The sequence below is a fragment of the Lissotriton vulgaris genome, chromosome 7 (assembly GCF_964263255.1).
Source record: "Lissotriton vulgaris chromosome 7, aLisVul1.2, whole genome shotgun sequence".
NCBI lineage: Eukaryota > Metazoa > Chordata > Amphibia > Caudata > Salamandridae > Lissotriton > Lissotriton vulgaris.
The window spans coordinates 311810143-311829666 of NC_141695.1; the positions used below are offsets into that span (position 1 = coordinate 311810143).

The 19524-nt window shown below is 46.4% G+C and overlaps 1 protein-coding gene across 1 annotated transcript in view; it reads left to right on the forward strand.

Moving 5' to 3' along the window:
- The window catches only part of PRR12 (proline rich 12), a 514104-nt gene that overhangs the window by 171662 nt on the left and 322918 nt on the right, over window positions 1-19524 (forward strand). Inside the window, exon 4 of the mRNA XM_086930126.1 lies at window positions 13375-17009. Within this exon, the coding sequence (XP_086786252.1) occupies window positions 13375-17009 (3635 nt within the window). The remainder of the gene's footprint in view (window positions 1-13374; window positions 17010-19524) is intronic.

Sequence of the window (19524 nt, forward strand, 5' to 3'; positions counted from 1 at the left end):
CAAAGGACTTTTTGAAAACAACAAGGGAACCCAAAGAAGTCGGCAAGGGACCTTGGGAGTCAATATTCTTAAGGCAACAGTGGTCCCTTACAAATAATAATGCTTAATCAATAAATATAGACAAAGTCGTTGCTATATTTGAAAATGACATGCCCAGCCGGGTATTTACTTTTCAATCAATGTAAAACATGAATAACACACAGAACGTGAGGCGGACCACAATCGGGAATATAGGGATGTTCAAGATAGTGCTGCTCAATCGCATCCTTACTATCGGTTATCGTACCGGACTATCTTGAACGTCCCTATATTCCGGATTGTGGTCCAAGTTTACAGAACGTTAAGCTCTTGCCTAAGCCCTTTTGTTCATTCCCTTTAATTGTTCCCTTTCCTGATATTTCTTGTGTGATTGACTGGGTACAGGATTGTGCCCCGTCTTGTATATTGTGTGTTATTCATGTTTTACATTGATTGAAAAGTAAATACCAAGACCTTTGCCCGGCTGGGCATTTCATTTTCAAATATAGCAAGGACTTCGTCTATATTTATTGATTAAGCATTACCCTTTCATCGAAGGGGCAAAGGCTTCTATTCCCGGTTTCGTTTTAGTTTGCAAGAAGAAATACAAGTGGAGGCCATATTTAGATGTACAAAATGTATCTAAATTCCTCAAGGAACAGTCATTTCGCATGGTCACCATTCAGGAAGTCTTGCACCTTCTTAATGGGAACGACTACATGGTATCCTTGGACCTCCAAGATGCCTTTTTCCATATACCTATTCATAAGAAGCACAAAAAATGTCTAAGGTTCGCTGTAGCTGGCAGGCATTATCAATTCCGAGTTTTACCTTTCGGGCTCAAGTCTGCCCCACCCATTTTTACAAAGTGCCTAGCTCCGGTAGCTGCATATCTCAGACAACATCATCACCAGGTTTTCACGTGTCTCGACGACTGGTTCATCAAAGCTCCTTCTTTCAACACCACGAAGAAGTCTTCCAAAGCCTATTTGCGGCTTTTTGACTAATTGGGTCTCACACTAAACCCTGAGAAATCAGTCCTACAGCCTTCTCGACGTCTAACGTTCCTGGGAGCTATCCTAGATACGGTTCTAAAAAGGGCCCATTCAACAGAGGAAAGACAACAAAAACTCTTGACGTTAGCAAGCGCATACAAAGAAGAAACTCTCTTTCAGTGCACCTATACACATCTCTGCTAGGAATGATGTCCTCTTGCATTCTTCTGGTTCCACATTGCCGTCTACACATGTTTCCTCTTTAGGAAGCCTTGCCCGCTCAGAGGGTTCTGGCATATGGGACCTTCAACGACATAATCCAAGTGACTCCTCAAATGGTCACCTCTCCAACTTGGTGGACTCATCCTCAGCATCTGTCTCAGGGCTTACCTTTCCTTCCACAAGCCTCTCCTCTGGTGATAATGACAGATGCTTCTCTGGAAGGTTGGGGGAGCCTTCTTACAGGAACTTCAGATCAGTGGCAAGTGGCCACCTTCTCAGCGGAATCTACACATAAATCTCTTGGAACTAAGAGCAGTCTTTCTAGCCCTGCAGGCTTTCCTGCCCAGGATACAAAATTCTCTTGTGCTTGTCACGACAGACAATACTATGACAATGCACTATCTAAACAAACAAGAAGGAACTCAATCTCTATCCTTCTCCCAAGAATCTCAAAGAATTTGGAATTGGGCAATTCAACACGGAATCTTGTTGAGAGCGGAGTACGTTCAAGGAAAGGAAAATATTATAACGGATTCATTAAGCAGATTACAGCAACCTGCCACGAGTGGGTTGAACCAAGGTACTCTCAACAGAATCTTCTCTCAGGGGGGGCGAACCAAGAATAGACTTGTTTGTAAATCGATAGAGATGCCTTGGATGGTGAAGACGCTTACAGGAGTATGAGTACCAGCCACAGATTTTCTTAGCTGATCATCCTTATCAACCCGTTCACTTTGTTGTGGATGTGCAGACTCTGATGTTTTGCACGTGCCTGTTGCTTTTTTGGTAACCTTACAACAGAAGACTGCTCCCTCAGCAGTATGCTGGACAGTGTACACCCACCCCCCTCCACCTCTGACTCCGCTACCATCTCCAGTACCGGCAACTCCTATGCCACCGCTACTCCCTTTACCTCCGGTGGACCAGCCTCTAAAGACCGTCATAGCAACAATGATTTCAGCCAACTCCTAAAGTTACAGAAGACCAGGACTTTTCGGATTCAGTGTATTCTGATGTGGAGGAGGAAGGCTACCCAACGATGGGGGTAATGTGGAGTGTGATGATTACATCATACCAAAGGAAGGTGATCGTCCTTCCATTCGTATTCCCCTAAAGACGACATAGCCTGTTTCCATGTTTTGATGAAGAGAGAGGCTAAAAAACTCAATCTTGTGGAGCAACAAATCCTTTTATATGACTTGAAGAAGCAATAACGTAAAGCTATACTGAATTTTGTCTGGTCGGTCGGCCTACAATTGATGAAAATACTAGCCACGGTATCAGCAGTGGTGCCATGTTTGAAGATGAAACCCAGAGCTCTAGACACACCCCCAGTCAACCATACAGGCCATCCCAAATCAGGCTTTCATCATGTTAATGGTCCAGCGCTGATCAAAGAACCTAACCATGCATTCCTCTGCACCATCAAAACAAGCTTGACTTCTTGCAGCTGCCACCCAAAACATCCCCACCTCAACAGATAGGATGGAGAATGTCCTTTTTGTCTCTTCATGGGAGTCCATCATATCAGACGGGTGGGTGAGCCAGATTGTACACTGAGATCTTCGCTTGGCGTTTCTACAGAAACCACCTATCTTCCTACTTGAACTTCTAGATTGTCAAAGCACCATCAAGGAAAGAGGCACCTGCATCACTCTATTCCACAAGTTAGGACTGACACTGAACACCGACAAGTCTTCTATGGACCCACAAACAAGGCTTCAGTTCTTGGGATCTATACTGGGCAAGCAATTGTTATTATATTATGTTCTGTTATGTTACTGTAAGTTGTAAAGCGCACATACACGAGACAGCCTTTCCCTTGGCTGATAGACTAATGAAACCTCAATCTCTGGCAAAGACTTTCTCTATTAAACAGCCATCCACGATCAGGCAGTACAAATCTCATCATGGATAGGCCTTATACCCTTTTGAAGGCTCTGGATGAGACGCATTCAGCAAGAACTGGACCGTCAATAAAAACAAGTTCACGGAGCATGGGACGATATGGTCTGAGTCACAAAATGTCTGAAGCCGGCCCTCTTATGGCGGTTGTTGCCAGTAAATCTCAATGCACAGTTTCCTTTCTCCCCTTTCACAGACAGACTAGAGCTTACCACTGATGCCTCTATGTCTCATACGCAAATGATGTTGAACAAAGGTCTATGGTCAGGCACAGAAAGGAAGCTCTATATCATAATCCTGAAGTTCTGTACCATAAGACTCAGTCCGTAGGCGTTCCTGCCAAGGCTTGGTGGTCATGCATTTCTCATCGTAACAGAAAACACAACATTGATGTTTTACATAGCCAAACAGAGAGGAAAGAAGTCTTGATTTTTGTTAGAAGAGGCACAGATACTGTGGAACAGGGCCATTTTCCATCAAGTGGACATCACTGTGAAGCAACTCTCTGGATGCCAAAACAGTGCCTCTCATTGCAGCTTCTGAAGTTGATTGATGTAGAGTCTACTCCACAACTTGTCCCGGCACAACCCGTGTTTCCAGGGCTGTCTGTGACATGGAGGCAGACTGAAGAGTTCTGCGAGGCCATGCCCGACGCCTCCGACCCTTGCCAACTTCTCTGGTGTGCCTTCTGGCCCAAGGAGCCGAAAGGCCCTCCATCAGGGGTACCGCTGGCGGATTCAACCTTGGTGCCAGCTTGACCCTCCAAACCCACTCCTGGGCCTCCACCGGCTTTTATTGCGACTCTGGCGCCACATTCCACACTGGTCCCTGAAGCCTGAACATCGATGCTGACTCCATTAACTCTGAAGGAGGAGGTGCCCGTTGTGCTTTCTGACTCTGAGTCGGCGCCGCTACAACCACAGCAGAGGTCGCCCTCTGCTTCTGTCAAACCACCACCTCCCCCGCTTGACTTGTTATCCCTACCAGAAAGAACAGATATTTTCCATTTCCTATTTGGCATGGATTCAAACAATGATCACGATGCAGGTGATGAAATAGGGCAACCCGTCAGTCAGTCTGAAAACTTTATTTTGCATCCATTAAAATGCATAAAAGTAAATAAAAAGAAAAACACACTTTTTGATACTTGATCAACATTACTATAATCCATACATATAGGATGCAATTGTGGTTAATAACATACACTTGACTATAAGAAATATACATTAAAAACCAAAATAGGGCCACCATACCACAAGGATAATTGGTATGAGAACCTTCAAGAAGCCAGTGGCCTTGATACATCCCCTGAGTTTGGACTCCTCTATTCCCTTGGTCCTGCCACTGAGTAGAGAAATTCTTACACCATGTTCATGCGTTGGGCAGCCACTTAAGATGTCAAAACCAATGTCTTGACGTAAGAGCTCCAACTGAGGCAAACATCCACTGAATCCCTTGTGCCCTTCAATGAATCTCTTACAAAAACCTTTTGGGGACTTGGGCCAAACCTTGCTCTGGCCACCCGGTCAGACGCCAAATTGTGAGAAAGCACTATCTGCCTTGGGTGACCGTACATTATTGTCTTGGTAACTCCTTCCCTGAAAGCTTGGTGGTGCTGCCATTTACAAGTTAGGTGAACCTGAATACCTTCCCGACTAATGTCCCCCCCCCAACCCACATATGGAGTCCAGACAAGTGGGCACCTTTGGGAAAAGGGTATTTTCATCCACCAACTTGGCCCTGAGGTCTGTGAATGCCACCTGCCTCCTGGGCTGCTTTTCTCATGTTTAGTGGGATTAAGTGACTCAAGAACTGCCAGATGTCCCAGAAGACTCATGAACTGTCCTATTTCAAGCCATACAGGACGGTTGTGATGCAGGCAAGATCATAATTCATTTATTTTGCCGGGCATGCTTGACACCAGTGTTGCTGTTAGCTGCCATGCCGGACTGCGGTTCATTGGTTTTTCAGGCAGTGTCCATGCTGTTTGTTGGGACTCACCTCTTTGGGGAAAAGGCGGAATCTACTCTGGAACTGTTAAGAAGAGCAGGGCCGGGTCAGCCTCAGTAAAGTGCACAGTAGTTTTGTGTCAACGGTGTCCACCGCCCCAATAGTCCAGGTCAGCAAGCCCTCAGTCCACTGACTCCCCCTTTCCCCAGCCCATCTACCAAACCCCTTTAGCATGCCCCTAATGAATCACAGCCACCCAGTTGGAGGCAGGAACTGATGGTTTTTGTTGGGTTGGCAGACCATCACTTGGAACAGGTGAGTCCTGCAGATACAGCAAAGACAACAAGATGATGGACGGAGTGCTGAAACCTTTCAACCACTCACCCCCAGATAAGAGATCTGGGTTTAATCCATTGTTCTTTTGCTCACTATGCCACCCCAGTTTGGACCCAGCCATATGCTAATCAGTCTTGACCCTGTTCCTTATGGGAACAGTCCAGCCTGAAGTGCCAGGCCAGGTACTCCCTGGACCGGAAACCAGGATTCTGGTACCGGTGAGTCCTCCGGTAGTCCGGCAGGGGTACACCTTGCCCTTTGTTGCCTTACGCTGTACCTCCCATCATCCATAGAGTGACTGACTGATGATCAACCGTCAGACTTATGGCAGGACGTGCAAGCCTTTATGGCCAGAGGGGTTTTCTAGAAGGTGCCTGTTCCAGAAACAGATTGTGATTGTTACTCCCGCTACTTTCTGGTGCCTTAGAAGGACGGAGCTCTTGGTCATGTTTTAGACCTGTACCTTCTCAACACCTTTCCTTGGAAGGAAAAAATTAAGATGGTCTTACTGACCCAGGTCATGGCTGTCATCGACCCTGAAGACTGGATGGTTAGAACTTCAGTACACCTACTCCATATACCTGTCCTGCAGGTAATAGTGGTACAGGATCATTTTGAGTTTGCTGTGCTCCCTTTTGGTATTACCAGTGTCCCTTAGGTGTTCGTGAAAGTGATGGTGGTGGTAGCGCACCTCTGGAGGTCAGGGGTTCCAGTCTTCCGCTACTTAGGCTGACTGTTAATGGTAGTTTCGTAACAGGCAGTCTTCAAACAAATCCAGACTATGGTGATCCTGTTGTCAGCTTTGGGGTTCACCATCAACGTGCCAAAATTACACCTAACAGATAATCCCCTTCTTTGGAGCCATGCTGAACATGGTTCTGTTTCGTGCCTTTTGACTATCAAGGGATCTATCTGGTGATGAAACTCCTGAGGGGATCTTTGAATGCCAGGGTAGACAAGCTCAGCCGTTGACACCTAGTAGATTATGAATGGCAGTTATAACTGGAGTGGGTGCAAGGTCCCTTCTGCTTATGTAGAGAGCAATGGCTCAATCTATTCGCCACTGTGGAACACAAAATGTCAGTAGTTCTACATGTTGGAGTTCCCAAGTAGTCTCCCACTAGGAATGCATTCTGCCTGGAGTGAAATTTGGTACTCTCGATGCCTTCCTGCCAATACCACTCCTGCCCCAGGTTCTGAAGAAGACTGGGTCCAAGTCATCCTGGTGGCACTGTGTAGGGCACACAGAGTACTGTATACAGAACTCCGGTGCTTCCACATTTATCATCTGATTATGCTGCAACTCTGGGATGACCTGCAACAGCAGGGGAGGGTTCTGCAACTGGGCTGTCGCAATCTCTCCCTTCATACATGGAGATTGAGCAGTGACAGCTGAACACCTTCAACTTTCTCCGGAGCTGGGTATGTCATTTTGGCAACTAGGCATCCCTCTTCAAAAACTGTATACGCCTGTTGTAGCGACAAATGTGTGCTTTTGTGCAGCCAGATTGAGCCCCTCCAGGCCACCAGCAAGACTGCTTTGGACACAATTCAAAAGGTAGCTTTTGGCAATTTTTGCTGCCTTTTGGTTGCTGGACCAGCTCTCATTGTTTGAGTCACTGGATATGCCCTCCAGCTGCTGAGCCAAGCTTGAGCAGAGGAAGATGGAATAATAGGCATCCTGTCACAGGGTGGTGTGATCACCTCCCACACAGGATTTAGTGTATTGGGACAGGGGGGGTGCGCTTTCCAGCCCCAGAAAGTCTGCATGAGCGGCACAGTTTGTGTCCCTGTGATTAGTCCAGTTCAAATCAGTTCTGGAAGCTGTTGACTCCTGCTCTGGCACAACACTGGACAACGGACATGGGAGTCACCTCCCCCCTGTCCAGACCCTCCCCAGGGAGGGTCCCCTGAATCTTTTCAACCCTTTCCATAGGGTACTTAAGGGCTTACCTGTGTGTATGTTCCTAGCTTTGTCATGAAAGAAGATTAAGATCAGACACCACTGCACTTCTACCGTCTGGGCACTCTGGACTTCGTTTGGGCTTGACTTCGTCTCCCTTCCAGTCTGCTTGCATTGTCTGTGCCTGTGCATCATATAGGAACCTTCCAAGGCCTGTGAAGCATCAAAGACACCTGAAGTAATCTCCCTTGGAGTGAAAGAGTCACTTCCCTGCATTCTCAGGTACTGCAACTAAGTCAACCGGTCTGCAGATCCTGACCTCCTCCGGACTCCTTGGGCTCTGCAACACAAGTGGTGGTTTTCCACAGCTCTTGAGGCCTGCCCTGACACCAAGTTTGAGGCCAGTATCCCTCGTAAGGGTTGCTATACTCGAAGCCCTATGCACTGTGTCCAACTTGCAGCTGCGAAGCCTTTTTAGCTTCTTTGCAAGAAGATCTTCATGCTCCAGGTAGCCCCAACTTTGAATGCCTCTAGTGACCAGAATCTTCCGCCACACCGCATTGTGTGCATCTTGGCCTGCATCTTTTGGTTAGCTGCTTGGGGTCCTCATACGAATCCTTTGACCCTCAAGTGGACCCACAGGCCAGAGGCAAAGTTATTACTTATGGGCTCCCCTGATTGCTAGGGCCTGCCCTGACCCCCTGCCTTTGGTTAGTCCCCTGGACCGTGCTAGTCCCGACATTGCTCTTTGATTCCTATGTAGCTTGCCTTTGCCAAGGCTTGTTGGTGCTCCCGCCGGACACCGACCCATCAGCACTCTATGTCCTTCTTGGGGCAGCTCATACCTGGGTCCTGGTCTTCCTCAGCGTCGCCTAGTCCTCACAGCTGCAGAGTCAAGGTCATCGTCATCTCGTCTGAAGCACTCAACATTAGAATGCATTCGTCTTCCAAGTCTCCTGGTCACTCCTGAGTGGCATAGAACTCTGTCCCCTCGGCTTTCAGTTGCTCCTCTTCAAGTATCCATGTTTGAATTCCCATGGACACCTTCTCCTCTTCCAGCAGCAGCACTTTCCTGAAGTCCTCCATTGGGTTTGACAGCTTTTTCCGACACCACTTCACAACTATGCACCGGCTTCCAAGGTGTAGGTAACGTGGGTATTAGGGTGTCCACAGGTGGGCTGGCTCTCCAACCTTCTTTCTTCCAAGGGGTTTCTTCTGGGTCCACTGGGAAGGGTCTTTAATCTTTAAAAATCTAACTGCGACTTGCACATAGAGTTGGATGGAGCATGTGGTCTTGTTCCCACCCTGCACACGCTCTCCCTGGGGTCCCTATATACTCACTTCAGGTGGTTTCTTGGGGTCCCAGCACTTCTACGTCCTCTCTACTGTCTTGATTCGAGTCGTGGTTTTTATATACCACTTTCATAGTATATGGTTTGGTCTCTCCCTGGGGTCACTGTGTATTTTGAGTATTATATAATTAATACTTATTTTTATAAATACTTGGTGTGGTACTTTTTCACTTGGTCTATACTATAAGATTGCATTCTGGTAAAACAAGCTGCTTTACACTCCTTCTGGACTAAGCCGGAAGGCTTCTCTCCTCAGCTCCCACTTAGAGAGCTTTCTAAGGTTCCCCAAGACCTCTTAAATCACCGTAAGTGTTGTCTGGACTGGTGTACGGTGCTCACTTACATTAGTGAACATCATATACCAGGCCAGCTTCTCACAACTTGTTTCCTTCATATGCCACCTTCTTCCAAGACAAACTGGTCTGTGAACATCTTTTGTATTGAAAGCTGTGACTCATTCCATGTCAGTCAAAACATTATCCTGCGGGCATGCTATACTCCGCCTCACCCCTCTTAGGAGGAGGAGAAAAGACTCTATTGCTTGGACCCCAAGAGAGCACTGCGCTTTTACTTCAATCTTACCAAATAACTGTAAGTGGATGATCAGCTCTTTGTTGGGTTCGCTGGGACGAAAAAAGGCAAGGCTGTTCAGAAAATGACAAATCATTTTTCATTGAATCGTACTCTGCATTAAGATCTGCAATGCACTTGCCCAAAAGCAGCTTCCAGAAGGTCTGCAAGCCAATTCCACCAGGACCAAAGCTGCTCCCATTGAGTTGGCACACAGAGTGAAAGTCCTGGACATCTGCCAGGTAGCTGTGGGCGTTGCTTCATACATTGACAAAACACTGAATGGACAGCTAGGTTCGCTGGCAAGGGCATTTCATCCGCTCAGTCTTACAAGTTGTCTTTGTTTGAAGCAATTCACCGACCCACGTACTTATAGGTACTGCTTTGGTATCAAGAGGTGAGGAACTTGCAGTAGAAGTCTGTATCAGGGGAACAGGTAACTTCCCTTGGTAACACTCTTTCTGATTGAGACTCTATCTAACAGCAACTTTCTCATTGACGCTAACATCCTCTTAGCTGTGTGAATTGGGCTCTATTCATTAATAAAATCTGTAGTCGAACAATCTGCACACTGGTCAAAGCCAGTCTGCTGTCTGGGCTGTGCGTCTGGGGACATTGACAACCTCAAAAGCAACGGATGCCAGCACTGGTAAGTCCTTTTTGTGGTTTAAATTTGTTTATTGTTCTCTGGTTTAAGGCAAAAATCAACGCTAGGGCATACAGAAAGCATCCATCTAAGAAACCTTTTTTGACTATTCTGGTCATAAAATATTTTGGGATGGATTGCTGAAAGTTTTTTTCTCAAATCAAAAACCTTCTACTCCTTGGAAGCTTAAATTGTCTCTGTCTAAATCTATTGATTTATAGGTTTTATATAGCTCTAGCTAGACCTGAAGGTATCAGAGTTCTTTACAAAAATGAAAATAAAATAGCTTTACATATAATGCGATAAAGAGAATTGTTAGGCAATTAGGGTGGTTACAGTATATGGACAATTAGAACAGCATGAGTTAAAGTAGTAAATGGCATATTATACAGCTGAAACAACCAAACAACTGACTGTTACAAAGGGTCTAGTCATAGAGAGAGTGAGCTACTGGAAGAGAGTTCAGTTAGCTTGTATTTTAACCGCATGCGCGCTAGCGCAATTCCGCTCCTTTGCTGAGTTTTTTAAAACCGCACTTTACGTGACGAGCTGGGCTCGTCATCAGCGTGCGAGGAGGCTACGCCATGACGAGCCCAGCTCGTCATCAGCGTGGAAGGGGTTAAAGTATTTATTGAGGAGAAGGAGTTTCAGATCCCTTTTGAATCAGGAGAAGGAGGGGTTGCATCGGATGTGTCTGGGGAATGCGTGCCATATCGTGGGCGCATTTCCAGAAAAAGAGCAAGTAATGGTGGATTTCCTTTTCAGTTTGGGAGGTATGAGAAAAAGTGAGTTGGAGCTTACTGTTGTAGGTATGTGTGTGAAGGACTTTGTGGGTGATGCAAGCAGTCTTGTAAATACATAGTCCTTTGATGGTAATCCAGTTAAGGATTTTGAGGGACGTTGTGATGTGTTCAAATTGCTTTACACCGGTTATGAGCCAGGGCGCCATGTTTAGACCTGATCTTAGGGGCGCAAGGGGAATTTTCGGCATCCCTGTGAAGATGGTGTTCACATAATCCAGTTGAAAGAGGACTAGAGATTGTACTATCATCTTGAAATCATTGGGGGTATGAATGGTTTAATTTTCTTAAGGTATTTTAGTGTGACAAAGTGCTCCTTTGGCCGAGTTTTTGATGTGATCCTTCATAGACTTACCTAGGGATTACCTAGGGATACCTAGGGATTTTATGGAGTTGGACAGAGTGAGAGAGCAATTTAGGGCATCCAGGTTCTTGAGCCAGTCTCGGATTGGTAGAGGGTTACTTTTAAGGGAGGACAGTATTAGTTCAATTTTGTTGGAGGTTAAACTTTAAGTGGTTAGATTTAAACCAAGTTTGTATCTTGATTAGTGTGGCTTTGAGATGTAGGACTTCACTGGGTGATTTTATTTTGTAGTAGAGTTGAGTGTCATCCGCATATAGGTGATATTTGACCCCTACTTGCTTCAGGATGATTGCCAGGGGTTTCATGAAGAGATCAAAAGGGAAGGGAAGATACTTAAGCCTTGAGGTACACCTTGAGTAACTGGTGTGGGTTTGGAGAGCCAAGAGTTGATTTTAATTTGTTGCAATCTTTGTTGAAGGTAAGATGTGAACCATTTTAGGGCTGTGCCATTGGTACCACATCGGATCTTAAGTGTCAAGTAATGTTGGGTGATTTGTCAGTATCAAAAGCCGCTGATAAGTCAAGTAGGATTAGTAGGTACGTGTCCACTTCATCTAAGGATCAGTAGATGTCATCTGACATATTGAGCATGGCCGTTTCTGTGCGACAGCCTTGCCTAAATCTGATTCAAAAGTGTCATGGAGGTTGAATTCACATATGTTTTGGTTAAGTTATTGTAGGACACACTTCTCAATAGTTTTGGTTAGGAACAGGAGGTTGGAGATAGGTCTGAGGTTTTTGAGATTATTGGGGTCTGCCTTGGTTTTTTGAGTATGGTGTGATTTGTCCTAGTTGTAGGGAGTTGGGTACACAGTCAGAGCAGAGGCAAGGGATGTATTGATGATTTTTGTCCAGAACAGCGCAATGATGTGGTTGAGATTTTGTACTATTGTGGATAGGAGGGGATCCGTAGTGTGGGAAGAAGTCTTCAAGTGTGCAATTATATTGAAGACTTAATTTTCAGTCATGGGTTTGAAGTCAGACAAGTTGGCATCGTTTTTCAGTTGGCATTAGTTTTTTGGGGGGCCATTTGGTCATTAGTTAGCTCTAGGGCGGGGCTACCGTGGAGGGAAGTGCGTTACTGGGGAAGGTTAGGAGGGATGGCAGATTTGTGACCCCATGGTACCTAGCAACACACTAAGCGTACTGGGGTCAATCTTCTCCTCCGATCCGAAGTTGAGTCCTCGTTCTCACTCTCACCCGTATCATCACCTTCAGCAGACGCTGTGGCTGCACACAAATCCTTCTATTTCAGGAGGTCGTCCTCCAATTTTTCTTACTGCCTACTCAGGTGCATGTGCCCCTCTTCAGCTAGTACCCACTCCTGTACATCCCTGTACCATCGTTCAACTCCATTCAAGCCTATTGAGAATAACGGAGTCTGTGGAGCAACTGCCAGTACAAAGCTGACTCCTTAGTTTTCTCATAGATACTACTTATCTGGTTTCGTTTTCCTCTATTTTCTGTATTTTTCTTTTGATAGTATCTAGCGTAGAATTTAAGTAAGTATTGCTTCATTTAATGGTCCAGAAAAACATTCTAAAATGTTTGAACCTTAGGTAGGCAGTTACATGTTGCACTTTTATAGGATAAAAATGTTTTGGAATCCCCACACGAAAGCCGGAATATTCTTATGTTTATGGCTATCAATGAAGATCCAACGATGTAGAACATAGATTACAACTAAGTAACTCTTGCTTTTGTGTGGGTAGGTCAAACAAATTATGGTATTAGAATTGGCATGGTAGAATGCAAATGGCATTAGAGAGTGACTTAGAAAGAGTATGTTTTTGAACATGCCTAGAAATGGATGCAATGTTTGAGCCAACGTGCTTGTCCATTCTTTCTATGCGTGTGCAAATGTCATAAACTCTGCAAGGTCTATGCTTTTTATGAAAGTGGCTCATACTTAATGTTTTTGCTATGCTACCTACAATGCTTTGGTTGTTGGAACTTTCACCACAATCACAGTTAAACTATTGGAACCTGAGTTATGTTATGTAATGTTATTCTTCAGAATAACGGCTTTCTCAGTCAGGGTCATAAAACAGAACTGGAGTCATGAGTAGGTACTGAAATTAGCTGTTAATTACAAATTAGTGACATTCTTCCTGGGGCTAGTAAGAACAGATGCAGTGGGTGCATGTGGACAGTGAGGTGAAAAGCTCACTACCTCTCTTAGATACACAGACTGCACAGGTGCTCAGGAGCTGTAAGCACCATATAGCAGATAAGGTTAGTGTGCTTTGTTTTGTAGTGTCACTAATGGTAATGATGCTACTAATGGATTTCTTGTTTTTTCCTCTTTCACAGCCATGCACACCCCAGCACCTGCTGAGCTCTTCATCTCTGGAGCCATTCCTGGATCTAGTACATTTCCTTCATCTTCTGCTCTCTCAGCCTATCAGCACCCTGCATCCTTCAGCGGGAGAAGCTTTCCTGTAACCTCATCATTGACCCTTCAGGATGCCACCTTTAGCCCCACTTCTAATGGTCTTCTTTCACCGCACGACCCTCTTCTTCATATCAAGTCCTCTCAGTCCAGTGTCCCTTCTTCCTTGAGTTTTGACCGCCTTGGTAGTGCTGTGCTGGGTTCAGGACTCTCATCCCAAAGCTCAGCCTATCGTAGTGCCCAGGAGTCTGCTTCTCGTCACCTGCCCTCCCAGTTTAACCTCCTTTCCTCTTCTCTGGGTCCTTCTGAGCAGACCTCTCAGCTGTACAACACCTCTGTCTTCTCCAGTTCACCTGCTTCCTCAATAGAGCGGGCGATTCCACGCCAGGACAGCGTTATTAAACATTACCAGCGCCCCTCCAGTGCTCAGTCCCAGCTACCCTCTGCAGCAGCTGCTGCCCACTCACTGCAACACTATTTAAGCTGTGGGGGAAGCTACCAGCAGATGTCTCATCGTTCCTCCCTTTCCTGTAGTCCACTCGGGGACCAATCACCAGTCAGTAGTGAAGGACCTCAGCAGAAGAATGCTCAGACTCGACAAGAGCAGTCTCAAAGTTACAGACCAATAATTCAGTCCCCGGGTTATTCGACCAGCTCCTCCTCTAACAAATCTAAGAGTTACTCTGCCTCAAGACAGACTCAGCGTTCCACAGCAACCCCAAAGTGCCAAAGCATAGTTACCACTGGACAGACACACAATTACTCATCATCCACACCGAAGCCCAGCTCTGTCATTTCTAGCCAGTCTCAAGCCTATTCCCCAGGACAGCCACAGAATCTTCTCTCCATGGGCCAGTCACAGAGCTATGCGGTTACGCAGTCCCAGAACCTTTCTGCTGTCACCCAATCCCAGGGATTCAGCTCCAGCCAGGCACAGGATCTGACAAGCGGCAGTAAATCCCAGAGCTACACCAGCAGTCAGTCTTGTGTCAGCCAGAACCAGAATTACTCCCCGGAGCAGATGCAGGGACTTTCATCAGTTGGACAAATTCAAAATTACAGCGTTCAGTCGGAAGCTCATGTTTCTGTAAGCCAGGCACAGAGCTATGTTCCCACTCACTCCCAAGGAATGCCAACAGCCAGCCCCTCTCTTAGCTATAGCACCTGTCACTCACCGGCAATGTCAAGTCATGGGCAGGCTATAGGATACTCCTCTGTCAGTCATGGACAAAACCTCCCTGACTCCAGCCCTTCCCAGATCATTCGTCCGCTTCAGTCCCCTTCATCAAACCGATCTAGTGTTGCCTCTCCAGGGCAGTCTCAAAAGTATTTGACATCAGTCCTCTCCCCATCTTTCATGCAGGCCTCTCACAATCAGAGCTACCAAAGCTCTCAGCCAAGCTTAGAAAGAGCTTCTTCCTATAGTAAACCAAAATCTGACTCCGATCTACTGTCTGCAGAACGCACGGATGATGAGGACTTTCTCATCCAGCACCTGCTTCAGTCTCAGAGCCCACCCAGAGTCTCTTCGGAGAGCCTTGTGGAGTGCGAGGAAAGAGCCAGCAAAAATTTAGGGTATGAGATGAGCAAGACGGAAGAGAGGTACCACTTACAAAGTGTTATAAGGACTAATTCAAATCTGGACAACCAAGGATTAGAAATGTCTCTTCAGGGTATGAAGGATAAAAAGAAGGACCGGCATAAGGACTATGCTAATACTAGGTCAACTCCTGAGTCGCTGGCAACATCTGTGGTCCATTACAGTCATCAGACAGGGGGGATTGACTCCTTTGCTCAAGACATTAAAAAATCTGTTGAACATCTTCAGTCTTCGCACATGGATACATCTAGCAAAGACCTAAATCAGACCCACTCATACCTTCAAAAGACACCAGAGCACACGGCTCAAGCTCACAGAATGGTTGCAGAGAGCCAATCCATGGACTCTCATGGCATGATGCAGGGACAACAAGGGACTCCAATGATGATGGATGGTTCACCTGACCTGCCTCTTTCTTTGACCCACCAGTCCAGCAATCAGCAGTCACAACTTTTGCAGTCTGTCCTCACTCACACTCAAAGCCAGTTACAGGCACACCAGAGAAAAGTGCAGACTCCAATGGATGTCCATATGATGGAATCACAGCGTATTCAGGCAGAGTCTCGGTCTCCACAGCTGCAGATGCAGCTCCAGTCCCAGGCTTTAGAAGCACACTTGCAGTCCCAGCAGCTGCAAGCCCATGTGCGATCCCAATCCATGGAAGTACACTCCCGTTCCCAGTCTATGGAGGCCCAGCTCATGGAGACTCATCAGATCCAAAATGATCAGCAGTCACCCCAGCTCCAAGCTCAGATGCAGTCCGAACATATGCAGGCAGAAATGCAGCCAGAAAGAATGCAATCTGGCCTTCAGTCTGATGGCTTGGAGGGCCTTCCCCAGAATGACGGCATGCAAGGGTTATCTCAATCACAGGAGATGCAAGATTTTCTGGAGCCTGACCTCAGCTTAGATACACACCTGGGTCAGAATGGTTCTGTACAGTCCCAGCAGCACATGTTGTCAGATGGGGGAGAATCAATGCATATGGATGGCGATTCTTCCCAGCAAGTGCCGCAAGCTCAGCTGGAGCCCAAAGATCAGTTTGACAGTCCCAGCCCACAAGGCTCCAAGCAACGGTTTGTACCTTTGACCTCTATCTGCTTCCCAGACTCTCTTCTCCAGGATGAAGAGAGAAGCTTTTTCCCAGGTATGGAGGACATGTTCTGCCCTCCACCATGTGGCAGTGATGAGTATCCCAAGAATAGCTGTGGTGATGACGGCTCACAAAGCATGGACAGAAATGAAGCCATGAAAAGTGGGTATGATATGATGCAGAGCAACCAAAGCTATTCAAGTTACTGCACTTCTGAAGGCAATGACAATCAGGACAGTGTCCACTTAGGATTAGATTCTGTTTCTGTCAAGCATGAGCTACCTTCAACTGTCAACACTGAGCAGCTTGGCCTCATCCAATCTGGTCATGGACCCCCAGCCAATGAAGTGAAGCCTGGCTTGACCTCACCCATATTTTGCTCCTCTAAGCCCAAAAAACTTCTTAAGACTTCATCTTTCCATTTGCTTAAGAAACGTGAGCCTTCTTTTCAGCCCCCGAAAAAAAACTATGCCCAAGAATATGAGTTTGAGGACGACGAGGACAAAGAAGATGTTCCAGCAGACATCAGACTGAACAACCGCCGCTTGCCTGACCTCCTTCCGGACTTAATATCCAGCTGCAGGAGTAGACCAAACATTGGTCCTATGGGAGATATTGACTTTTGCCCACCAAACAACATGGATGGTCCAAAGCGGAGAGGCAGAAAACCTACCAAGCCCAAGAGAGATGGTCCACCGAGGCCAAGGGGCAGGCCCAGGATCAGGCCTCTGGTCGAACCACATGGTGTGGTGCAAGATGCCAACAAGAAACCCAGGGGGCGAGGTCGTGGTAGAGGCAAGAAAAATGCAGATGTTGGAAATGAAGGGTTAGGGTTGGGACTGGAACCATTGAAACCCATTAAGGTAAGTTTTAAATGAAGTGTGGACATTGAATTTCCTTCATGCAAACAGCAACCTTGTGTAACCGAAACAGTTTCAGCTTGGGCTGAACTATTCAAGTCACAGGAAGCTACATCGTGCTCCATACGTGCTCATGTTGTGTTCAGATGTGCATTAGTGTGTCAATTTCAGAGACGCTTTAAGTATAGATGACAACTCTAGTTAATGTGAAGATTATGAAAAGAGCTCTGATTATCTTAGCAACAACATTATTTGCTGTTTGTCTAGTAGCACAGATTAGTCTTGCATGCAGAATATAGACGTTATCTGAAACTTGTCAGGAGATTTTTTTTTTTTTTAAAGCTTGAGCCTACTTGAATGGAGCCTGAAGTCTTTCTGCTGCACCCATCATATTAGCTTTGAAAAACTGTGCTTTGTGGCAAAGACCAAATACGTATTTGCATAAATATTTATACCAAGGGGACTAATTTGTCTGTATGTATGATGTAGAAATACATTCTATTTGAAGGATGCCTCTTCCTCTGTATTCCTCACCTTGTGAATACCCTCCTGGTAGCAGAGTGGCTGAAAGCTTTTCTCCCCTGACAATTGCTTTCCAATGCTGACAGGTGTCTCACAGGATTCCAGATATGGCTTTATCAGCTCCTAATGGCCATCCGCGGCTATCACTAACAGTGGGTCAAGCTGCGGTGTGGGATGGGGTGGTGCGTCGTGTAAAAAGATCGGTGCCCCCAAACCATGGTGCAAGCAGTGGCGTTGATGTCAGCTTGCAGCATCGTCGTTGGTGAGCCCAGAGCGGCAATGTGAAGTGGTGCTGAGTGTGGTGCCCACAGGTCACCATGCAAGCGGCTCAGTGGTGTCGAGCGAGGGCATCGTCGATTAGACCAGGGTTGCAGTGCGAAATGCGGCGGTTCCCTCTGCGTGCCTTCAGGTCACGGAGCCGGCAGTGGCATAGTTGACTGCATCGAGTAGCCTTTTCCGTAAGTGGCTGCCGAAACGCCGAGTTCCAGATTAAGGTACCAGAGGAAGGTGAAGTATTTGCTGTTCCTGAGACTTCTTGAACAGGGGGCAAATTTGACCTCAGGCCCTCGTGATACCCAGAAAGAAGTTGTAGAAAGTTCAGTCCAGTTTTTTCACTGCCCAAGACAGAGGCAGCCACTGCAAGCCAACCCAGCAAAGCACACAGCAAAGTGGAAGTCTCTCCTCACAGCTTCTTCAGCTCTTCTTCTTGGCAGGCTCCTTAATCCCAAAGAGTTCTAAATTCCTGGGAAGGGCCCCAATATGTATACCACATTTCCCTTTGAAGTTAGTACACAGTTCCTCTGGCATACATAATCCTGTTGTGCCTGGCTCAGCCAGCTTCTCTCCGGGAGGGCGAGACAGCTTTGTGAGAGACAGCCAAAGTCCATTCAGTTGCAAGCGACATCACTTCCCACTACTTTAAATGCAGCCAGGTCTATTCAGCCTGGCTACGAGCCACACAGGAAAGGCAGGACACGCCTCAACCTCCCCCTTGTCTTTCTAGTGTGAATGCACATCCCCAGCTCCTGTCACTTTCAACCCAGACAGTGATTACACAGCCAGGCAGAGGCACATAGGATGGTTAAGCAAGAAATTGCCCACTTTCTAAAAGGGCATTTTCCAACACACAATATAAATATTATCTTCACTAAAAGACGGAGTTTTGAATTCTGAGTTCAGGAAGCGTAAACTTAGTGCCTCGATCTTGTCCCAATGGAATTACAAGGCAGCTCCCATGTTAACCTATGGGACTGATAGCCTTTTAATTATGAAAAACGAAATATACAGTAGTTCACTATTAGGACATGTAAAACATACCAATACATGTCCTACCTTTCACATACACTACACCCTACCCATTGCGGTACTACATTGGGCCTACCTGATGGGGCCTTACATGTAAGAAAAGGGAAGTCTAGAGCCTGGCAAGTGGGTGCACTTGCCAGGTCGACATGGCAGTAAACTACTGCTGCAAGCCCACTAGTAGCATTTGATTTACATGCCCTGGGCACACACAGTGCAACTTACTTGGGACTTACTAGAAAATCAAATATCCCAAACATGGAAAACCATTCATAACACAATTTACAGTAGGAGCACTTGCACTTTAGCACTGAAAAAGTGTGCAGAGACACGAAATCAGCAAAAACGATGTCCAACATACCATCAAAAGCAGGAGGTCCGAAAGCAAAAAGACTAGGGAAACACGCCAAAAGATGATAGGTCTAACAGCGTCACCGATGTGGTTCGCATGGAGCAGAGAGAAAAGGCATTTTATTACTGAGGCTACTCAAACTTTTAATAGAGGGACAAGTTTAAAATGCAGACTTTGAGCGAGGTGTCCATGGCCCACGATGTGGGCGATTGGATTATGTCTCCCCGGCTCCAGGACAGATATTTCCATTTTCAAATCCTTCCTGGTCAAAGGCATAGTTCCCTCTAAACTGTACGCTGCACGGGCGTGCACACCAAGGCTTCCCTCAGCGCAGGGATGTAC